Below are 24,483 nucleotides of genomic sequence, written 5' to 3'. Positions count from 1 at the left end.
TACAATTACTTTCTTCTTTTACTCTTAGTCTATTTTCACTTTTAACTGATCAACTGACCCATAATTTTTTAGGTGTTACAATTTGAAACATAGAATTAAGTATGGACATCCTTAGGGAAAATGTGCCTGTCATTTCCGTGATATACAGAGTAGATTTCCTATTCATAAACACAAAAGGGATCAGTCAGTACTATCACCAAATGGTAGTGGTTTATGACAATGTACATTGTCTGACAGAAGTATAGCAAAGTATCTATTGTATATACCATTACTTACCAACACACTGATCATTTTCATCAAGTCTTAGACCAAGATCACAATCTTTGACATCTTCGCAACGGAAGGATCCTTGAATGTTTTGGCAAATTTGATTTTGTCGACAATTGTGATTTCCTATTTCACATTCATTGTCATCTGTTTAGACAAAAGGGGTTGGAATTACTTTTAGTGATGTTAAATCAAATAACTAATGTAGCTGAAAGTTATGATTATAAACAAGATATTTTTTGTTGCTGAGTGAAATCAACATGCTAATTATCACATTAATATGCAAAAAATACCTGTCAAAATCTACTGAAAGCTACTACAGTTCTGATTGAGTGTGTAAACAAGCGACCTATCGGTCAGAATAGCTCCGCTTTTTTTTTTTTATTTAATTTTTTATTTTGGTGACATGTAGAAGTGGTTCAGGTCTTCAGCTCTTCGAGTCACTATGCAGTTTTGTTTTAGCGATGCAATAAAGTGGTTAGTGGTTTCATATGATGTCTCACTATAAAACACATTTTACACAGAAGTTGGTAATGTATTGTACTTTTATACCATAGTCACCATTTTATAACAAAAATCTACTGTTATGAAAAATTGCACAAAATCTCCGAAAAAAATGACTGGGAAATGCACACATGAAAAAGAAAAAAAGAGGATTTTGAGGTTGGCTATAAGTAATTCCAGTGTCTTACAGCTGTAACCCTGGAAAATTTTAATGAAGAATGAAATAAACTAGGGATCTAAAATAATTTTGAGGCAATTTGAATTTCAATTTTCTAACAAATTTACAAAGTCAACAACATTCAACTTGTTCTAGTTGTGGTAGATATATATAGGGAAGAAATGTATTAATCGCCATCTTAGTTTCCGTACGGCGACAATCTCAAGTACCCGGAAGAGAGTCATTCTCAGCCATACGTTACAGTGGTAACACTCGTTCATGTTCGGTTACCTTTCACAAAGAAAACACAACGAAATGGTTGAAATGATCTTTTTTTTAATTTCTTTCATCACAACAACAAAATCTGCGTGATCAAAAGTGTTGTAAACTAAACCAGAAAGAATTATCGGACTGGCTAAACTTCCCGATGAACTGGAAGGTCCTACTACTTCCAAGTAAGCCTCGATAGTACTATAGTACGTGAGAAAATCGTCTCAAACTAGCGATACAACTTTCAAAATATAACTTGACATGTCTTCATCTGTTAGAGTTATACAATTCAAGACGGGTTTTCACTCGAAAACAACAATTCTGTGAATAATGACACTCTGAACGCAGCGATTTCTCGGACGATGTTACCACTGTAACGTATGGCTGACAACGACTTGCTTCCGGGTTAGTCCCTCGTGCATACGGGTGGATTGTCGGCGATTAATACATACATGTACATCGTTAGACTGTCGACAGTCGCTCGCGCCTTTTTTTTACTCCGTTTTATCTAAACTCCGATCCGGCGCAACACTAGTCTAATCGCAAACTGATATCGAGGGCCGAAGGCCTTCGGCCCTCGACCATTCGGGCCTTCGGCCCTCAATATCAGTTTGCGATTATACTAGTGTTGCGCCGGATCGGAGTTTAGATAAAACGTAGGAAAAAAGGCGCGAGCGACTGTCGACAGTCTAGTACATCGTCTGATATTTTAATTCACAGTGTTTTTTGTGACCGGCGCCTGTCAGCAGACTCTGCCATTTTTTTCATCATTCCATTTTATTTAAACTTTGTACTTGACATTTCGCAATATTTATAATTCTCAACAAAATCTATGTGACCTCAACATGCCTCACTTCGCTCGTACTCAAAGCAGCCCCGCACGTAGTCCTGCTTGCATACGGAGGAATTCGGGACTCGATTCTGACAATTGTCCCTCCCCCTCCGGTGTTTAGAGTCAAGTCAGTAATACAGACTCGTGCACCCGAGGACTACCCCCCCGCGCGGTATGATCACTGACACTGATGACATGATGAGAGAGAACCTTTTCGGATTTACATGTAAAACGGGGAAAGATACGCAAAACATAATGCAAAGTCTGAAGCCAAATTAAAGTTGTAATTATTTTGATTATTCTAACTTGCCAAATATTTGCATTTTGGAAAGGCAAGACACGTTCATGTCGTTTAACTTTAATGTGAACTGTCGGCCATATTTAAACTTCAACCGCATGCCTGGCATGCCCTTCCTTACGCAAGTTGTCGGAATTCTGGTTCACTGTCATTCCAAATTGCACGACAATATAGAACCACAAGTTACATGTTATCTGAAAACATCACACTTTTATAGTGGGTCTGCAGTGTGATTTTAGTGAGTACTAAGAACGTCCTGTGTTGATACTCAAGATACTTGCTGTGGAAAATCGCTCGGTCGAATGAGGTCACCTTCAACTTCTGGTCGAATCAGGATAGAGTATGCAAATGAGGATGTTGCGGATTGGCTGATGATGTAGAAGGGTGCAGAATTGGATTTGAAGTTTACAACCCTGTTTCGAACAAACGCTTGTCATTTGGGCGCCCAATGCGTAGAATTATTACTATAGCACATATTACATTGTTTGTTTGACGTCAATAGTGTCTTTTGAAAAGTGGCAGTTTACTTAAAGTCTCGTCGACTGATTTCCAATATGGCGTCGGTCATTATGCTCATTAACATATCCATTTTCTTTTCAAATTACAAAAAAAAAATCATAAAAAATAAAAATGAGGATGTGCTGACTTGAAATTGACAAATCTGAGTAAGCTACCCCCTGCGCATCAACACGCCAGATATCAAAGCAATCTAATAAGAGGTTTTCAAGGAGTTGATGAAAATGACATTTTATGAAAAAAAATCATAAAAAATTGAAAATGGCACAGATCAACTTGGCATGAACAAATCTGAATAGCCTCCCCCCAGGGAACATGCACACCAAATATCGAAGAATTCCGACTGTCACTTATGGAGTAGATAGTAAAAATATAAAAGTTTGACGGACACCTATGATTCACTCTACTCTCTATACCTCAATACCCACCTATACCTAAAGCTACGCTTTCAGCTTTCGCTGACAGCAGAGCTAATAAATCACAATGGTTCTCTTTTATTTGAATACATCTCATCGTCTAATCGTGAATATAAAAATACCGCCAATGGCGTTGTAGCACAACTGTACAGTTTTAAATGTTTATCCATATGCTAGTCCATGCTAACAATAGGTGTTCATTTGCTGAATAACTATCCAGTTGCCTATCCAACCATGTTGCTATCTTTACGATAAATGCTATCATTTGGCTGTTGCTATGGGCGTGGTTATGTTGTTAGATATATTTGCATACATTTATGTATGTTTTTGTTCACTTGTGTATGAATTCCTGATATTGTCTTTGCAAAACACGTGATCATTTGGCTGTTGCTATGGGCATGGTCTTGTTGCTAGGCAAATTTAAATACATTTTTTGAATGTTTATTCAATTGTCTATTAAACCCCATTGTTATCTTTGTGAAATACACCACCGTTTGGCTGTTGCTATGGGCGTGGTCATGGTTACTAGGGTATTTGCATACATTTTTTGAATGTTTATTCATTTGTCTATTAAACCCCATTGTTATCTTTGTGAAATACACCACCGTTTGGCTGTTGCCATGGGCGTGGTCATGGTTACTAGGGTATTTGTATACATTTTTTGTATGTTTATTCATTTGTCTTTCTATTCCTGTTGTTATCTTTGCAAAATACGTGATTATTTGGCTGTTGCTATGGGTGTGGTCTTGTTGCTATGCAAATTTACATACATTTTTTGAATGTTTATTCAATTGTCTATTAAACCCTGTTGTTATCTTTGTGAAATACACCACTGTTTGGCTGTTGCTATGGGCGTGGTCATGGTTGCTAGGGTATTTGCACACATTTTTTGAATGTTTACTCACTTGCCTACCAGATGTTGATGTTATTTGACCAAAATATACTGCCATTTGGTTGTTGCTAAAGGGCGTGGTCATGGTCGCTAGGGCCAATTTTGTCAAAATATTTTGAAGAAAATCTGCAGAATAACAGTTTCAGAAACATCTCGCCAAGTTTCAGACTCATTGACCAAGTACTTTTTGAGATATAAGTTTTTGACCAAAAATGAACATTCTTACACCTAATTTGCATATCACTCATGGAATCATTGTATGCTTAATATATCTTCGTCCATACATCCCTAGATGCATCCCCATCAAATTTCAGCCCAATCTGCGCAGTAGTTTTGGAATTATAGATTTTTAACCAAAAAGACACATTTTTAGCCCTAATTTGCATATCACTGATGGAATCATCATGTCATGAACAAATCTTACTTTACACCCCCTAAAGAATCTTCCCACCAAATTTTGCACCAATCTGCCCAGTAGTTTCTGAGTTTAAGTTTTTTGACCAAAAATAACATTTTTTGACCCAAATCACACACCTGTGATGCGATCATTTTGATTTGAACAATTTCCCAACTAGACACCCAAGGTAATGGACCCACCAAATATCATGGCAATTGGTTCAGCAGTTTTTGACTTTAAGTTGTTTACACACATACACACACACACACAGACAGACAGACAGACACTTTGCCATGCCTATAGCACTACTGAACCTTCAGTTCAGTTGTGCTAAAAAATAGGCATTCTTGCAAACCAGAGCTGTTATTTCTTACACGACACTGTGAAATAACAAACTCTGGCTTCTTACGATGGACGGACGGTTACTAGTATTTCAGATTAGTGTAATAAATATTCATGAGAAATGACGTAATGATGAACCATATGTTCTGGAGTGAACTTACCAACACACTGATTGGCTGAATTGAAATGAACTTAATTACCAACACACTGATTGGCTGAAATGAAATGAACTTACCAACACAATGATTGGCTGAATTGTACATGAAATTGAATGAACTTACCAACACACTGATTGGCTGAATTGAGGGTGTAGCCAGTACCACAGTCTCTGATTCGGTGACACTGGTATGAACCGACAGTATTGATACAACGTTGGCCATCTTCACAAGAAGACACTCCAAGAGCACATTCATTGATATCTATTGCGTACAAAACAGATAGCTATCAATAGTTATAGTTGGATCCACCACTTCTAGCTAATGTTTTAAAGTTAACTCTAATATTTCAAATGAATTAATGTGTGATAAATGAAAATATAGTTGTCAAAAATACTTTACAAAAGTCTGATGAAATTAGACTTGAATTGATAACAAATTTTGTTTTTCATATTCCATCATCAAAATAGAAACTACTTGGAGTACTTCCTGGTGAAATCTTGAAACTGTAGACAATTTATTTTCTGAGCAAACAAGAAACAGATCAAAATATGTCAACAGAGAAACAGTATTGTAAATCAATATCCTCTTTACAAGAATGCTCCAATTTTTTTGTTGCTTCAGTTAAATATATGTGTGCCTTGTGAGAGTGAGTGAGAAACTAACCTTCACAATTCTGAGTTCTAGTGTTAAACTCAAGACCAGTGTCACACTGGTTTTCCTCCTCACACCTGAATGTACGATGTAAGTTAATACATCTCTGTCCATTGCAAGGATCATCTAATTCAGCACACTCATCAATATCTGAAAGAGATATATAAATAAACAAATAAATAAACAAATGAAATTTAAGAGTATGTGAAAGTCAAGTTGTTGTGAATATGCCAGACTAGATGGTCATCGCCCACCAAATTTCAGCCCCATTCACCATTTAGATTTTGAGATATAAGTTTTTCACTATTTATAATCAATATTTTAAAACATGATTTACATATCACTCATGGGATCATCATGTCGTGAATATACCTTCATCTACACATCCCCAGAGGTATCCCCATTATAGCTCAGTCTATTCTGCTCAATGTTTTTCAAATTAAAGATTTTTGATCAAAAATACACATTTTATGACCTAATTTGCATATCACAGATTGGATCATCATGTCATGAACAATTCTTAATCTACACACCTCTAAAAACGCTCCCATCATATTTCAGACCAATCTGTCGAGGAATTTTGGGGTTTATGGTTTTCCTTTACCAACAATAACACATTTTGACTCAACCTGCGCATCTCTGATGCAATCATTTTCATTTGAACAATTTGTATAATCTATATATCAGTCTGGCAGTTTTGACTTTAAGTCGTTTGCACACACACACACACACACACACCTTTAAGTCGTTTGCACACACACACACACACACACACACACACACACACACAAACACACATACACATAGACATTTCATCACGCCAATACCACTACTGAATCCCAGTTCAGTTGTACTGTAAATCTGAATGAAAATACTTAGTAGACATGTATTGATGATAAAGTTTGTTCTTCATATTTCATCACCAAAACAGAAACTATGGGAGCTACTGTCTTTCCTGTACATGGTGAACTTTTGAAACTGCATGCAGACACAAGAAACAGACCAAAATTTGTCATCTGAGAAATAATATTGTAAATCAATCTCCACTTCACAATAATACTACTGCATATACACTTCAATTATTTTGTTGCTTCAGTGAAAAATATGTCCTGTGAGAATGACTGAGGAACTAACCTTCACAACTCCGAGTTCTGGTATTAAACTCAAGACCACTTTCACATTGGGGTTCCTCCTCACATCTGAATGTACGATGTAAGTTAATGCATCTCTGTCCATTGCAAGGATCATCTAATTCAGCACACTCGTCAATATCTGAAAGAGATATATAAATAAACAAATGAAATTTAAAAGTATGTGAAAGTCAAGTTGCTGTGAATATGCTAGACAAGATGGTCAAGCTTACTTAGTGAATTTGACAGAAATAGAAACTTCTTGAAAAAAGCCCACTGATGTTCTAAAGTAGTTGATGATTCATTTACTACTGATTGAAAAGTAGTATCAACTTATTAAACCTTGGCTGACACTGTATTATACAATAAACCGGTACTTTATAACGAATATGATATCATACCTGATTTTGAAATTTAACTAATATCAATGAAGATCACTGTCAAAAAATTCCAGAATATTTATCTTTAATATCAGTCAGGTTGAAACTTGAAATATATTGTTATGTCAGTACCTAAGACAAAAATAACGCCAAAGAAGTTGTAGCACAACTGCAGAGTTTATGTTATATCTTTTAAAATGTTATATATACACCACAATTTTACTGTTGGGATGAGCAGCATCTTCATAATGCTGGGTCAATTATGCCAATTTTTTTGAAAGTTTATTCACTTGCCTACCATTCATGTTGTTAGCAATATACATCACAATTTCAATGTTGCTATGGGTGTGATCTTGTTGCTAGGCATATGTGCATTCACTTTATGGATGATTGTCCACTTCCCTAATTATCCATCTCTATTTTTAACTTTGCAATACACATCATCAATTAGCTGTTGCTATGGACATGGTCTAGTTGCTGGGCATATTTGCATACATTTTTGGTATGTTTATCCATTTGTCTACTGCATGTAATCCCTGTTGCTATCTTTGCAACTAACCTTCACAACTCCGAGTTCTGGTATTAAACTCAAGACCATTTTCACATTGGGGTTCCTCCTCACATCTGAATGTACGATGTAAGTTGATACATCTCTGTCCATTGCAAGGATCATCTAATTCAGCACACTCATCAATATCTGAAAGAGATATATAAATAAACAAATAAATAAACAAATAAATTCATGAATATCAAAATCATTTTTACAAGTATGTGGAAGTCAAGTTGCTGTGAATATATACAAGAAAATGTGACTAAGTAAATCTAACTGCAAAGTTATCTAAAAAGAAAGTCTAAAGAAGCTTACATAAAATTGAATAAAATATTGCTTGGTAGAATTCGCCTTGGACCAACTGTCACAAAAAACTGAAGTTCTTGAAATCTTTCCAAACTTTGTCATGTGAAATCTTGTTTCTTTTTCTTTGAAGTAATAAAGGTAGTAGAGTTCTTAAAATTAACATTAACAATTCAAGCCTAGAGTGCTTGTTGACTGATATCACAATTTACAAACAAATGAATGAATACGTAACAAACAAACTGTCAACAGCAGACTAACCTTCACATCGCCGTAATTGTGTGTTAAACTTAAGACCAGTTTCACATTGTTCCTCCTCCTCACATCTGTATGTACCCTGTAAGTTGATACATCTTAGTCCAAGGCAAGGACCATCTACTTCAGCACACTCATCAATATCTGAAAGAGATAAAATCCAAATTTGTAATACATGATGATGGACAATCAAGATTATTTAAAAGTGACTTGACAGAAACAAGTAACACACAACTCCACATTTTATGTCATAAAAAATTTGATTTTTTAAACCAACTTTTGTCAAGGTCAAAGTATTTTTTTGACACAGAAAGACTGTTTTTGATAACATGAATGTACACATTTAATCGGTGAAATAATCACTTACAAATTATGAATTTATATCTGGAAAATGGTCATGTGTGAAAGGAAAAGAAACTATATACAATACGGTACATGCCATGTGTTAAGTGTCTCATCTTTGAGCAATGTTTGGTTGATATTGGTTGCGAAACCCTGCTGTGAAGATAAACAATTTAAATGTAATAGCAGTACTGCTGCCATTTTCTGATTGTGTTTGTTGGGGTACAGTAAACAAACAGCTATAATATGTACGACAGGCATTGCAAGCTTATGTCAAGAGGAGTAACATGAATATTAAACGTTTTTGTGCTTTGCGTGTACAAAACTATGAGACATCTTTGTTGAGATGATAAATGACTATTTACCGTCACATCGTCGAGTTCTTTCATTAAATTCAAACCCACTTTCACAGGGATTCTCTTGTTGACATTGAAAAGCACCATCAGTATTAATACATTGCCGTCCAAGGCATGGATCATTTAGTTCTGTACATTCATCCACATCTGCATGAAAAAAAGACAGTAGTAAATTTTAATTTAAATTCACTTTCTGTGTGGCTCCTGAGATTGACAGTAAGACCTATCATAGTTAAAAGAGATGGAATAATAAAGAGATGAACAGATCATAAATAGATAAATAAATAAAAAGATAAATATTTGAAAAAGTCTTCGCAGAAGATAGAGTCCAACAAGCGGCCTGAAAGATCTAGTCATTGTTTCTGCAATGTACTATATGCTCACCAACAAGTGGGTAGTGAGTGTTTACATACACTGTATGTACCATATGTACATAACACATCTCATGGACTAATTTATTATGAATGTATGTATGCATTGTGGTTACCCGTGGTGCACTCCATCTACATTCTGTGCTGCATAATCCAAACGCTGCCAGCCATATCAACATCAATAAAAGTCTATTTTGCCTAAAACATCTATGTTAGGGACAATCATACAATGTCACATAAGTTCAATAAACGAACTTTGTTTGTTTAGGACAAATCCCTACCCCTCCCCTAAACGAATGTTCACAAGTTTGACATTGACACAATTATATATGATGTAAACCATGGTGAAAATTGTAGCAGTCACACCACTATGATCGATGCAATGCAAAACATGATGGCAAATACATTAAAATACTACCGAAACCCAGCACTGTATCACATTATCAGTAAATTTAATCAACTTATGAATATTTCAGTAGTAAATACAGAACCAGTTATCATTGAAGGCATGAAAGTTTTTCAAAATTTGGTTAGAAGTGTGAAAATGAAGTTCAGCAATCGCATTGATGCCAGACCCCCTCCCCCCCATATTGAGCTTGTGTGACATTGTGCAATCATCCCTCAGGGATGCAGTTTTTTTTTTACAAATTGTTATTTCATGTACCATTCTCTTGTATCCAATTTATTGATAACAAAGTCTTCATGGACAATACAGTCCTAGCTACTACAACTGCTTGTACATGAAGATACTCTTTGGCTGTTTCAGACATAGGAATTGAGTAATCCTAATACTGTAAGAATTCAGTTAGAAGCATCATGCTTGCCAGTTACATAGCTTCTGTTGTTAGGCAACTCATACTTAATTTTATGTTTCTCATCTTAACACTCTGAAAATGAGGGGTCGGTGTGTTGGTTAAATCTTTTTACAAAATGTATTTTAAAAAGTACCATATGTATATGAGTACATGTTGGCAGTACTTTCAATTCATAATTGAACTTTATATTTGTAACATTCTGAATGACTTAGAAATGACAATTAAAAGTCAGAAGGAAACTTTGAACCGTGCCTTTTATTACATTCCCTAAATTTTGAAAAAATAGAATACTCTTAAATACAGAAATATGAATAATTTCTTTCTCATTTACAAATAAATAAATAATTACAATACTGCACACACAAATAAAGTTATGAGGAGGGTGGAATAAAAGCTCTGAGTTGACCCCTTGGATGCAACGTTAAATTACATATTTACACAACTTATACATTTAGATATTATTTCTAACCATTTGTCTTCATTTAACAATTGGAAGGATAATGAGTGACCTAAGGGGCCTAGTGATTTGTTGTGACAAACCCTTAGGTCACCAGTATTTTCCGGCTGAATGAAGGTGAATAATAAAATCATACCTCCAGTAAATTTATGAAAAATTTGGAAAAACAATGTTTTGGAATGTTTTGATTCATATTTGTGATGTAGACACAGGTTGTCTTGATGTAGAACGACTCGTCATATGTGATCCATATTTTCTGTTCAAAGACAATTACTTGGTTTCTGCATGATTTCTTTTTCATTCTAATTTGCTTTGTGTATAATCTTTCTACAAGATAATGGCTACATTCAATCACTATTGTCTCTGAAATGCAAGAAATAGTTAGATTTTTAGGTCAAAGCTGCCGATACTACTAGAAAGGCTATGAATCACACAAGTTATATCTTGAATGTACATAACAAATAATTGTGTACATGTTAGACAAAATGACCACCATTTTGCCAAAATTTTAACAGGAAAATTAAAAAATTATAATTTGTAACTTTATTACAAAGTTTCAAAAAATTCTCTGTATTCCATGTTAGTCAGTCAGAAATGCAGAGAATATGGCTCATTTTTGACCTTTGACCTCTGAATGTCAATGCAAAGCTGATGCCAGACAATAAGGGCCCTGGAAGTAGACACTTTAAAATTATTACCTATGCTTTTCACTGAATCTTCATGTGATATACAATACAATACAATACAATACAATACAATACAATACAATACAATACAATACAATACAATACAATACAATACAATACAATACAATACAATACAATACAATGCAATACAATGCAATACAATACAATGTGATAATCATACAATACAATACAATATAATATTATGTGTTTATAGTCCCAAAAATAGACAATTCTTTACAAGAAAAAATTTGTCAAAGTCAATAATATTATTAGACTGAGTTCAACCCAGACAATATGGATATACAATACAATACAATACAATACAATACAATATAATACAACACACTTGAATACAATTATTATTGTCCAAAAAACAGACAGTCCTTTGTTTGTTTTGTAAGATGGGCATGTAAAAAATACAACACACAGAAAGCACAATTAAAACAAAGGACAAGAATGGCATTATAAACGCAATGAAAACAATTTCTACAAAGCAAGGACAATAACACTGCAATAGGCACAGACATAATAAAATAACACATAGGTTTTAACATCCATGGATGACATGACGGGTTTTCACTAGTCACTGGGGGTGAGGGTGGGGGGGGGGGGGGTGATTATTATTATGAAGAATGGCCATGCCATGGCTTTCCATAACGCTTCCTCTCTATACAACTCAACCTTGCTGGACACCACAAATATGGAAATTATAGAAAAAACAGAAAATTATATCTGTAAAAGTTAAGTACTTTGAATACATTATCTATAAAAGTACTGAGTATCAGAGACAGCTATTTGAAATATTTTGCCATTTTTTAGTACGTTTAGTTTGGGTGAGTTTTATGACAGATAACTTTATCCATCAACTTGTCCCAACCTTTACATTTAAGACAACACTGCAGTATACTGTATTCTGACCATACACAAACTTGTCCCGTCTGCATTATCTTGTGCTTGAGCTCAGGTTTGTAGACTGGTAACCAGTACGAAATATTGTGATCAGCTATTCAAAGTGGTGGCATAGTGATTGATTTGTATGTAGACACTGGAACATAGATCTTGTGTCTTGTCAAAATGTTTCAGGTAAGTAACATATTGGTAGAAAGTTGAAATACTGTATCAGTCACATTATTGATATTAGCCTTGGGGTGGATGTAGATAACTGTGAGAAACGTTTGTGGATAATAGAAAACTCAGAGCAGAGTGATACCGATACTAGTGGTAAAGTTCAAAATTGAAACTCTGGTAACAATGGTTTTACACCAGGGCTGATTGATGTATAAATACACTTCACCATCTTGCACTTGAACCAATCCCTTAGCATTTCAAATGTGATGCAATGGACACCCAAAACAGATCAAAACCTGGAACAGTACGACTGATCACCCAGCAATGTTTCCATAAACATCAGTATGCAATCATTTCCATACGCGAATATGAAATGCAAATTTTTTTGAAATTCATCATTTCCTTTTGGTGACCACACATTTGGGAATAATAGTAGGGAGCGATATATGGTTAAGTCTTTGTTGTTTTCAGTCTCTCAGGGGTGGAAGCATCCCCTCCTACCTGGCTCATCTCCTTGTTTTCAGTCTCTCAGAGGTGGAAGCATCCCCTCCTACCTGGCTCATCTCATTGTTTTGGTGAAATGATGCTCTTCTACCAACTCTGACGTAATCCCATCAAGAAAGTCATTGGAAGTCAAAAGGGTTCCGGTTCAACTGTAGACTGAGAATAAACTCACGGCTACACTACAGTTGGCCATCTTGCCGACAATAATGGTGTAGGTCCATAACTGAATGGTTCACATCTCTAAAACCAGTAAAAACAGAAGCAACATACGAAGAGCACCTTCCACAGACATGCTGGCGAACAATTACAAACAGGACACATAGTCAACCAGGTCAGAACATTTTGGTAGAAAGGCAAATTAATACAGATATCAAATGGTGTTGCCAGTCCCAACATGAACTTATCTTTTCAAAGTTAGTGCACACAAATTGTAGTCTGCTATGTTAATTAGCATACACTTGTCCAATTGTATTTTTACAGGGTTTTTAAAGATATTGGCCCAACTTCCATATCATTTAGAGTTGGTGATATGCAAGAAATAACCTGTTTAAACATTTGACCCTGGTGAAGGTTAATTTACAAATTACCAACAAGAAGTTCAACTCAGGATGTTGACCCTTGCATTATAGTTTTCTACAGTTCACAAGGTTTTACCTAAAATGTAGATTTTTTATGACAAAGAAGACCACAATTCATTCAGATTTGATGCCATAAAAATTAACATTCATGTGCCCTATAGTATTTCATCTTTGCACAAGTTAGAAAAAAATTACCAAAGGTATATTTGAGAAATGGCATGCACATGGATGTAGGCATGGACAGACAGACAGACAGACAGACAGACAGACAGACAGACAGACAGACACCAATCCCGGAGCCACTCTGGATGGTATTAGTTGAGGCTAAACACTGGACATTGTCCATTGGGCCTGCTATTAAATTCTTTCCATAATTTGTGTATATTGTCAAGTGCTGCACCTGGATCAAACACTCTCCACATTTCAAAACTTGGATAGTGTTGAATTCTTCCACAGTACTTTTTCTGCACACATTACAACAGTCCCTCTATCATAGACAGACTGTGACAGTACTAACTATAAATTTTGTTAGGATATTGCAATTGTTCAACTATATTAATCCATAAATTCAATGTTCATGCTAGTTTACAAAATCATAGTTGAACCCATTTTCTTTTCAGTCTGCTCAAGAATTACAGTATATTTGTAAATCATCAAAGAAAACATGAGAATTTTGAATTAAGGTGATAACATACCTTCACACCTATTGGTTATAGAACTATATTGGTAGCCACTGTTACAGGAGACAACTCTTTCACATCGATAGGCGCCCTCGGTGTTCACACATGCATGAGTACCTGGGCAGGAATCAGATCTGAAGAAACACTCATCAATATCTGAAAGAAAGGGTTAAAGGTCAAATTCAGATTAGGTGGGGAAAACAGTTGTCTAGCAGAGCTATAGAAAAACACGATTGTATGGGTTTAAAACATTTAAGAAATGATCCCATATTTGCCTAGCAACAAGACCATGCTCGTAGCCACACCCATATGCTTTTCTATATTGCACAGATAACAGGGTTGGTTTGGCAAGTGGATATATATGAATAAAGTGAATACACGTCTACCTAGCAACGAAACCATGTCCATAGCAACAACCAAATGATTGTGTATATGGCAAAAATAACTATACTGGGATAGTTAGGCAAACAGATTAATAAATAAAAATGACATGTAGTCACCTAGCAACTAAAAAACCATAAATCACAAGTCAACATTAAAATGATGGTGCATATTGCATGGGTAGCAACAGGGATGGATTGGCATGTGGATAAAGATATTTTTAACATTATTACAAACTTTACAGTTGTGCTACAATGCCATTGGTGATATTCTTATGAAGCCAGATGATTAAAATGTAGCGATGTAGATAATAAGATTTTCACTGAGCTGGATTACATTCTGTTTCACCTAAACTTGTTTCTAGTATATTTAAATTTGATAAAAAAAATCCAACAAATAAGATTACCTTCACATGATTTCCCATCTGATGACAACTCATAACCAGACCGACAGCGACACTGGGCACCTTGATTTGTCTCTATACAGTCTTGTTGACATCCAAAGGTACCACAGGTCTCTAGTACTGAAAGAAATTTAGACAACAAACTTATCACTTTTCAAATCTAAAAAATAACAACATCTAAAATATGCAAAAAGCTGTGAAATTGTGAACATGCAAGTTTTTAATGAGGTAACCCTGATTTAGTTTAGAAAGCTGCGTAACTTTTAGAAAGCAAAGCAAAGTAAGCTACCTAAAAGCTACACTGAAAGAGTCATCATTGTTGCTGCTGAGATCTTGTCAACCATTCAGCAACTACAAATCTTTCAGTCTATCAAACAGCTTTCAGATAACTTTCCGAAAGGTATGCGAGTAAAGATTTTTAGCCCTAGCCAAGAAGTTTAATTTTTTGGTTACAATAATGCATCCAGAATTGCTTCTATCTACAGGATTACATAAACATGGAAAGCAACAGCTCAAACTGTGCTAGAGAAATGATTGATTTTCTGTGTTTACTTATTTCACAGTCTCTCATATTGTCAGCTAACTCATAGCCCTCATGACAGGAGCACTGCACACCAGGGCCAATCTCTATACAATCATGTTGGCAGGGAGATGGATTATCAGAACAGGATACAGGAACTGAAAGGTACAACCACATACAACGATAAAAGTGTAACACTTTGTCAGTTGTTACCATTGTCGTAAACCACAGCCTCTTTTTCCAGTACTGTTGAAGACGCACTGCTACTTCAGCAGAAATAAGTGCTCTGGCTTGCGAGAATGGTTTTTACTGAAATCTATGCTAGTTTCTAGATTAATACCACAAAAGGAGAAAGTAAGTATAAGATATAACCAAATACATTGATAAAGGGGTCAGATTTGGTCAGTGAATTCTATACTTTGCTAGTTTCTAGATTATCAGACCTGGAGAAAGGAAGTGTAAAGTATAACCATATTTATACCATGCACAAACCAAGTTGAACGAAAAATACGGAACATATACTAAGGTCATTCTACATAACGACAACATCTACATCATTAATATTTGTCTACGTCACTGGTTCTGCTGTGTTAGAAGTATGGGTCAAAACGTTCAAAACTGCCATTACTTTCCTCAATTTTTCCTTGATATTATTACTGGTGCTGGTATAAATATGTAGTTCTTATATATTTTTCTTCATTCAGCCAGAAAATACTTGTGACCCTTAGTTTTGTCAATACTCGTCTAGCAACTTGTAGTGACAAAGCCCCTTAGATCACTGACTCATATTTGTCTTGGCTGAATGAAGAAAAATTACAATAGAAGTGTAACACTTTACACATGTAATAGTCAGGGTTTTGTTTACTGAATTCTATCCTTTGCTAGATACCAAAGTTTAAGTATTTATCAAAACTAGTGTAGTAAAATTCAATAAAAGCTAATCTGTGAGAATAAAACATAGTGAAGACAATGTGAATACACAAAGTAAATAGTTTAGTCCTTGTATACAGTACACAACTTGCAACGTGGAAGGTCGAAAGTGATCCATGTAAGTATTCTGATTAACTGTTCAAGTTCTTCTGAGAATCACATCCTGTTTTGTTCATATACACACACACACACATGCGTCACTGTTAAATAGATGAGTTGACTTTGCCTGGTTCGTGAACAGTCTAATGTCTGCCAATAGTGGTCAAGAACTTTGCTCATTTTTTCACATACGAAAGAAGTACAACTGTGTACTGAAGATGAAAGAAAGAAGAAACCAATTGCCTTGGTATAGAGTGATAAAAAACATTGATGAAAGAAATTTATTGTTTAGTTTCAGAAACTCTATCAAAATTTGATGATTATAATGTAAATTATACACATTGCCATAACAGAAAGGTACTAAATTTCTGATCTGAGTTCACTATCAGGTTTGATGAAATTGTTAAATTACAAAAAAACACCCATACATGTAGTACACCACTGATGATGTTGATAAGATGTCAGCCCAAATTTGGGAATCACTTCCAAGATATTTTTTGACTCTGTGAGTAGAGATTTTCATTTGATACTATGAACTGAGAGTCCACGAATATTCATATCTGTAAACACAAATGTAAGTTAGTAAAATTGCCAATAGAGGTTTGAATATTACGTTTTTGACAGGTCTTGCCATCTGACTGTAAAACATATCCAGTATTACAAGAACACATAAATGATCCAGGTGTGTTGATACAAATATGTTCACACAGCTGTCCAGGATATGAGGCACACTCATCCATGTTATCTGCAATAAATAGTACAAGTTACAATTATATAGCAAAAAAACAATGGAGATCACACACTGCTATCATGGACTTTCAAAATAGCACCAATGGCATTGCAGCACAACTGTATACATTATGTGTTTTTAATGCAAATGAGAACTGGATGGTCTCAACAAAACTCAACTCAAAGGGTTTCCATAAAATCTGACTAATTTGAATGTTGTTATGTTTGCAATATTTTTAATAAGTTTCAATTAAAGTTTATTTATTTTCTAAAGCAACTTTTCTATTCATTAATATTCAAAAGCGCTGTACACATAATATATTTAAAAGCATGGTAAAACAATCAAACAAATAAAGCTAAAAACCCCAAACTGGTTACAATAATTACAAAAAGGTTAAAATGACAACTTAGTAAAAGACACATGGTAATACATATAGTTTATAATATTGTTTAAACAGATGTGTTTTAAGTTCACCTTTGAAAAGTTCAATGTCAGTGATCAGCTTTAGTTCTCCAGGAATTGAGTTCCATAGCTTTAGTCCGCAAATGGCAAGCACTGTCATTTAGCCTATTATATGATTGAGGTACAACAAGCCTTTGACTATAGTCATTACGCAAATTGTAACGAGAATTGCTACCATAGAATAGATAAGATCTTAAAGTGTAGTTACCTGGTACTGTTGGTGTGATTTCTACATTGTTTCTAATACAGCACTCCATAAATGCTCTGTCACAGGGGTCACCAAAGTTACTGACTCTTTCACAGTTGACAAATGACATTTCTTGTTTGGCTTTCATACCAAGACGACAACAATGGCAACATTCCTGTAATGACAAGTCCAACATATGTCAATTATTGTTATTAAAACTTTATTACGGACACATAGTCCAGAGAATAACAAAAACACACCACAAGACAGCTTAAATATTACATCACATCAAAATACAAGCAACAAACTATTACAAAAGGTATTTAAAAGAAAAAAATTAATGTAAAATCTTCAGCCACTGTTTTGTGGCAACCCAATACCTGACATCATTTATGAATACAGCAATCATCCGATTTACACACACACACACACACACACACACGCACACACACACACACACACACACACACACACACACACACACACACACACACACACACACACACACGCTCACAAAAGAACCAACGACAGTAAACATAACAGCCATTGGATTTTAATCAGATTGGGTGCATTTATACTACTGTGGAAATTGAGCTTTCAAAGATAGACACAAACTAAAACTATGATGTGGTAGATTACACTAGTGGGTGGTAGTGATGCCTTTGTGTATAAGCACCCTTTAATCAGGATAGTGTAAACACTGGAAACCAACAAAAATGTACACTGCAAGATCATGGAATAGAAACACAATCCTATAAAAGTAAAATCAAACTATCTCATTTCACAGCTTTTATCAACATGTTGTCACAATAGTTTTAGTTGTGTCTATCTTAGTTAGCTGAAATCTCAGTTTTTGTTGTCATAAATCTTACAATGTAAAACTATGAAAGCATGATGTAACTTACTTGGTAATCTTCTTCACCTAAAGAACTTGTTTGCATAGCACAAGAACCACCACTTCTTGCAGCAGATATTCCTATATTACACTTTGCATGTTGTAGTTCTTGTACACAGCATACTTCAATGATGCGTACACAGCTATCTTGATCCAAGGGGTCAATGTCTGGTAAGGGTTGTGAATAATCTGTACAACCCCTCGTCTCAACAGCCAAGGCTGAACCTCGATTACAGCACTCTTCCTTCACATCAAGCAACATACCTAATAATAATAATATCAAAATACATCACTCAAATTAGAATAGAAATCAAGCTTTCACTTATTTTACATATACCAGATGAATTTTACTGGTAAATGTATACTCACTGTTTGCACTACTTTCATATACAAATGAACCAGGCACACGCATATTGTAATTTGCATATACTTTTCATTTTGACCACAGGACATGTGACATCCTGATAATAAATTTTCCGAAACACATTCATCCTGACAGCCCCCCCCCCCCCCCCCCCCCAATATCTCTTATATCATGTAAGACAATTTGAAATTTGATTGCTCCACCAGTAAGATCTAACAAAAAAATTGTATGTTTCCGATTATAGGTGGGGTAGGTAGATTTTTTATTTTATTTTTTTTACTTTTTTCCTATGTGAGTGTCTAGTTCTGGTAGTTATGTTTTCCGTTGTTTTCCATATGTCTCTGTGTTATTCAGGAATCAACACACATAAAAATTGAGACTTCATTTTTCTGAATTTTTTGGCAAATAAGATCATTTCAGCAAAAATGTTGATGTCAACTCATAAACAAAAATAATTTGGGTCTAAATGGTCAAATACAGATTTTCAACCAAAAATTTGGACAGAAAGTTTTGGATAGTAAAAACCCACAATAATAGTATGGCTCAACACACACAGGTCATTCACCGAATGGGTAAATGCAAGTGCAAGGTCAATGACATCAACAATAATATCAGTACTACACAAAAACAACGATGTACAATGTAACTGTTTTGCCATTTCACTTTCCTGTTTAGCTGTCAAGGACATTATCAAAATATGAAATAAACACAATACTCTCACTGTTACACTATGAAATTTTAACATACACTACACATACATGCAATTTTTTTTGTTCAATTTGATTTCCGTTCTTTTTACCACAGACTTGTCATATTCACTATTACAGAGCCACACATCACTGTCCTGATAGCTAAGTCTCTGGGTTATCAGTTCTAACCATTCAGGTCAGAGCCACACATCATTGTCAGGCACTAGGCCTGGTAGCTAAGTCTCAATCTGGGTTATCAGTTCTAACCATTCACGTCAGAGCCACATATCATTGTCAGGCACTAGGCCTGATAGCTAAGTCTCTGGGCTATCAGTTCTAACCATTCACGTCAGAGCCACATATCATTGTCAGGCACTAGGCCTGATAGCTAAGTCTCTGGGCTATCAGTTCTAACCATTCACGTCAGAGCCACATATCATTGTCAGGCACTAGGCCTGATAGCTAAGTCTCTGGGCTATCAGTTCTAACCATTCACGTCAGAGCCACATATCATTGTCAGGCACTAGGCCTGATAGCTAAGTCTCTGGGCTATCAGTTCTAACCATTCAGGTCAGAGCCACATATCATTGTCAGGCACTAGGCCTGATAGCTAAGTCTCTGGGCTATCAGTTCTAACCATTCAGGTCAGAGCCACATATCATTGTCAGGCACTAGGCCTGATAGCTAAGTCTCTGGGCTATCAGTTCTAACCATTCAGGTCACTCAAATCTACAGGCATACATGATACCATCACACTTATACACACTGTAATTGTTTTGTCGTTCTGCTTTCCTTTCTGCCCTTCCACTGATTCCTGTAATTGAAGTACTACCAACATCCTCTCTATTCAGTATGTTGTGACGTCAAACAGCTATTCTGGCACTCATCAGCTAATGTACACAACTAGTCATCCGGTACAATTGTTCGTTATGGCCTGGGAGAAGAATGCACTTTTACCCCCATATTGCTACCTAGAGGTAATTCCTTATTTCTGATTAGGAGAGCTTGGTTTTAGTTTCATAATTTCTTCTTTTTTACCTTGATAACCTTTGTTGTCCCTTACATGTAAGTTGAATACTCAAAGTTTTAACTTCAAAGTTACTTGTTTCTAGTTCAATGATTTCTTCTACATGTATTTATTGGCCTTATAATTAAAATCTAGGCATGAAAAACAGTTGTTTGGTAAAGTTATAAAAAAGGTGAACCTGAACAAAAGGATAGTCTTATGGCTCCATTGATGTGAAAACACTAATGAGAGAACCTAGGATTGAATACCTGGCCTTTAACTATTCCCTTTTAATTTGGTCAATCTCTGAAGCTAAAAGTTTATTCCTTTCTTGCACAAATCCCATAACATCCATTATTTTGTACCAACTGTCACCATCCTAGAAGGACTTTCAGCATCTAGGACTTATACATGGACAGAGCTTGAAATGACCAAACTACCAAATTTATGAGGACTACTCTCTGACTCTGTTAGATCAATGGAAATCAATAGGAAATAGTAGTTGAAACATTACTTGGCTAAATCTGACTACCTAGCTTACAAGTTTGATTTGAGCCCTCACAGACATATCTACAAATTTCCTCTATGTACCATTCAAACATTTTTACCTGATACTTGTTCATGCAATGTACAAAAGATTTTTTTGAAGTACACAACACTTAGCCTGGAACCATAACCACTTCAATAGCATGTACACCAAGCAATTACAATAAGTGATGTTCTGCAAAGTATTCTGCAAAGAATCTACACGGTTCATGTTTCCAAATAGCCTCAGGACACATCTCTCTCTCTGTTGTGTAACAAATCTAAGGATTTACAAGGCCAGATGTTGTGCAGGGACCAATTTTGTGATCAGGTGACAGTGGCGTAATCTTACAGTTATTGTAACATTTTAATGAGTTTCCAAGAAATAATATTATAAGTCGGTGTCTTTTTTGGCCATCCATAGGTTCTATATGTCTACCTGGACATCTCATGGAGCTATAAGTGAGATACCTCCATGAATATCCATAGTACATGTAATAGCACTTCATTGCACTACCGTGTCATGAAAGTTTTAAATCAGAATTACTTCAAACTTTATTGAACTTTCTATGATTTTGATAAAGGTTACAAAACACCAGCAATGAAACATTCATGAATACGCAAGTTGAAGCAATATTGGTTCAAAAGGTGACTTCCAGGTAGCAATTCATATTCATCCTAATGGCCTTGGCAACTTGTGTAGTAACAATATGATGGTGAAAGTTTAAACAATAAATCTTCCTGGAACGATTCTTGACATAGAAATTACATACTGATTAACCACGTAAGTGTTGAAAGGGGTTTTTATTTCCTTCAGCAGTGTTCCCTTTAAAGCCCCATGATTCAATCTCAGGTTCTATACTACTAGTGATAAACTAATCAGTGGGTTATACTTCCATGGTGGAACCACAGGACAAGACACAAAATATTCATTTGATTTGAACCAACATGACAACTTTCGCAATCTAAATTTTAATCCTAATTGAAGTGATCCTTTAAATGGTTTATCTCGCTTCTATTATCTCAATACTCTCTTAGTACGTCACTGGGGTCAATCATCTAATAGAAATGTCAAATTACAAAAATCTGGTCTCAAGTTAAAAAACAGAGTGTATCTTAAAACTGTAGTGTGACTGGACTTAGCTTTCCATCAAAACAATTCCAATCAAGATTAATAGTGCATTTCTAAACAATGAAAATGAAATGTGTTTTTAAAATACTTTGAACTTTGTAGATACTTAGATATTGTGAGAAAATGCAGTTTGCAGTTGTATAAATGCATCCCCAAGTTACAGTGGCAGGGGTGGTTTATTTTATGTCTGTCATTAAAAGTTATCAATTAGTTATCCGTCAACATGGAAGTAAACTAGCCAAGCCTGACACGTATTGACCAGGAGACCCCACACCCTTTAGTAATGCTTGAATGACTATGAATCAAGTTAAAGGAACATAGCTGTCAACATATTAACCATTGTCTTACATAGAATAAATATAGCTACAAACACAACACACTACATTGTACTATACTAGGTTTCATGCATCTTACGTTGTTTTTTAAAGTCTCAGTAAAACAGTAAGAGAAATATGTATGTCTTTGTTGCCGATAATTGTTTTTGGAGCTTAGACACGGGTATCTGATTTTTAATTACACGAGTGTAAAAAAACAACCTGTTTTTGTCTAAGCCGAATTCTTTTTGTTGTAACAGATAGTGCTTAACAACGATCTTCTTAGTCTGGTTATATAAGAGGTATCTTGAGAAAGAGAGAATGTTGGGGTATTCATAACTTATCATCGCTGCCACCCAAGAACAGTTAAGCAGTGAAAGTGGACTAGTTCAATAAAAAGTTTTCTACTGTTCATGAGTCTCATCTTACTTTTCAATAACTTTACAGAAACTATACAAACACTCCAAGCTGTGTGTAATTGTGATGTAAATAGTGATAACACTTGATGATTTTGTGTGAAGTAGGCAGTGTTTGATACTGCAAACATTAGGCAAGACTACCATCACCCTGCACACTAACACATCCAGTCTAGCTGTCAAACATTGTGTAAATGCATACTACTGAATGAAATGGGGAAAGTTTACATAAACAAATCTCAGCTATGTATACAGGTAAAAAAATGTCATCTTACCTTGTGCAGCATTTTGCATGCCAAGAAGAACACAGAGGAATATGACACACTGTTGCATCTTGCCTAGTTGACTTGATCACAACACTGAGGTAGACTGGATTTGAGAGAGACAAAAGGATGTGTCCCTTCCTTTCTTGCTTGATCCACTTCCTCCCCTTCTCTTTGTGGAGACCTGTCAATTGGACTGAAAGAAAATTACACCACCCAATGAAAAGAAATATCCTGGGTTATTCCATTATGGATTAGGTTGGTCCAGCCTGAACACCAGTATTACTTGATAGAAGAATATAGTAGTTGACACCCATATGCTACCTATGAATAGGATGGCTATGGTCTGGTGTGATGGGCTTGGTGTGATTGGAAAGCTGTGGTTTGTCCAGATTGTTCTCTTTCACACAACACAACCACATCAAGTACTTCAGTAGGTGATTTATGGTCTAACAGTACTCTATACTACAATCTCCAAGATAACACATTTGGCATATAAAAGGGGTTGGTAAATGACCTCTTATTGTCCTCTCTGTCTAATTAGATACAAATTGATTAGATGCAGTAAGTTACTAAATCGGAAACTAACATTACCACTAATGGTGTGGGCCTTGTTCAGTTCATACCACAACCAAGTTATCACACAAACAAACACTTACTACACATTGCACATTAGGTACTACAGACTAGTCCGGTTTCTGTTTCTCATTACCCAGCCGACCCAAATGTTCAGTTCCAACATCAAAATATTTTTTCTTTATTTTCGCCCACCCCCTAATATTTTGCCAAACAGCGCCCCCTCTGGCAAGAATAAGCAAGAACAATAGGTTCACCCTTATCACCACTTACTCACTCAAAGGGAAAGACCAGTGTGATCCTTTTGGATTATACAACTACTTATAATATACACTTATTGCTTGGTCATGAAAACACTGGTAGACGTCTATTACCCAGAGGGTTGTTATGCAGCAACCATTACCAAAGGCTGAAAG

The 24,483-nt window shown here is 35.5% G+C and overlaps 1 protein-coding gene across 3 annotated transcripts in view; it reads right to left on the bottom strand.

The window, feature by feature from the left end:
- The window catches only part of LOC144442115 (uncharacterized), a 36,892-nt gene extending 13,220 nt beyond the window's left edge, over window positions 1-23,672 (bottom strand). For 2 of the 3 annotated variants that reach the window (XM_078134916.1, XM_078142320.1), the window contains exons 1-14: window positions 23,504-23,672; window positions 18,793-19,046; window positions 17,909-18,062; window positions 17,122-17,253; window positions 15,512-15,637; window positions 14,963-15,079; window positions 14,191-14,331; window positions 9,026-9,163; window positions 8,325-8,462; window positions 7,770-7,907; window positions 6,835-6,972; window positions 5,713-5,850; window positions 5,173-5,310; window positions 277-414 (exon numbers count right to left, since the gene is read on the bottom strand). In XM_078134916.1, coding sequence (XP_077991042.1) covers window positions 277-414; window positions 5,173-5,310; window positions 5,713-5,850; window positions 6,835-6,972; window positions 7,770-7,907; window positions 8,325-8,462; window positions 9,026-9,163; window positions 14,191-14,331; window positions 14,963-15,079; window positions 15,512-15,637; window positions 17,122-17,253; window positions 17,909-18,062; window positions 18,793-19,046; window positions 23,504-23,561 — 1,948 coding nt within the window. In that variant the 5' untranslated portion in view covers window positions 23,562-23,672. The remainder of the gene's footprint in view (window positions 1-276; window positions 415-5,172; window positions 5,311-5,712; window positions 5,851-6,834; window positions 6,973-7,769; window positions 7,908-8,324; window positions 8,463-9,025; window positions 9,164-14,190; window positions 14,332-14,962; window positions 15,080-15,511; window positions 15,638-17,121; window positions 17,254-17,908; window positions 18,063-18,792; window positions 19,047-23,503) is intronic. The other variant, XM_078145087.1, reaches the window with a different exon arrangement.
- Between the last annotated feature and the right edge of the window lie 811 nt (window positions 23,673-24,483).

The sequence above is a fragment of the Glandiceps talaboti genome, chromosome 1, assembly GCF_964340395.1.
Source record: "Glandiceps talaboti chromosome 1, keGlaTala1.1, whole genome shotgun sequence".
In the NCBI taxonomy this organism is placed as follows: Eukaryota; Metazoa; Hemichordata; class Enteropneusta; family Spengelidae; genus Glandiceps; species Glandiceps talaboti.
The sequence above is the reverse complement of the archived record's forward strand: the minus strand, read 5'-3'. Positions and strand labels throughout refer to the sequence as shown.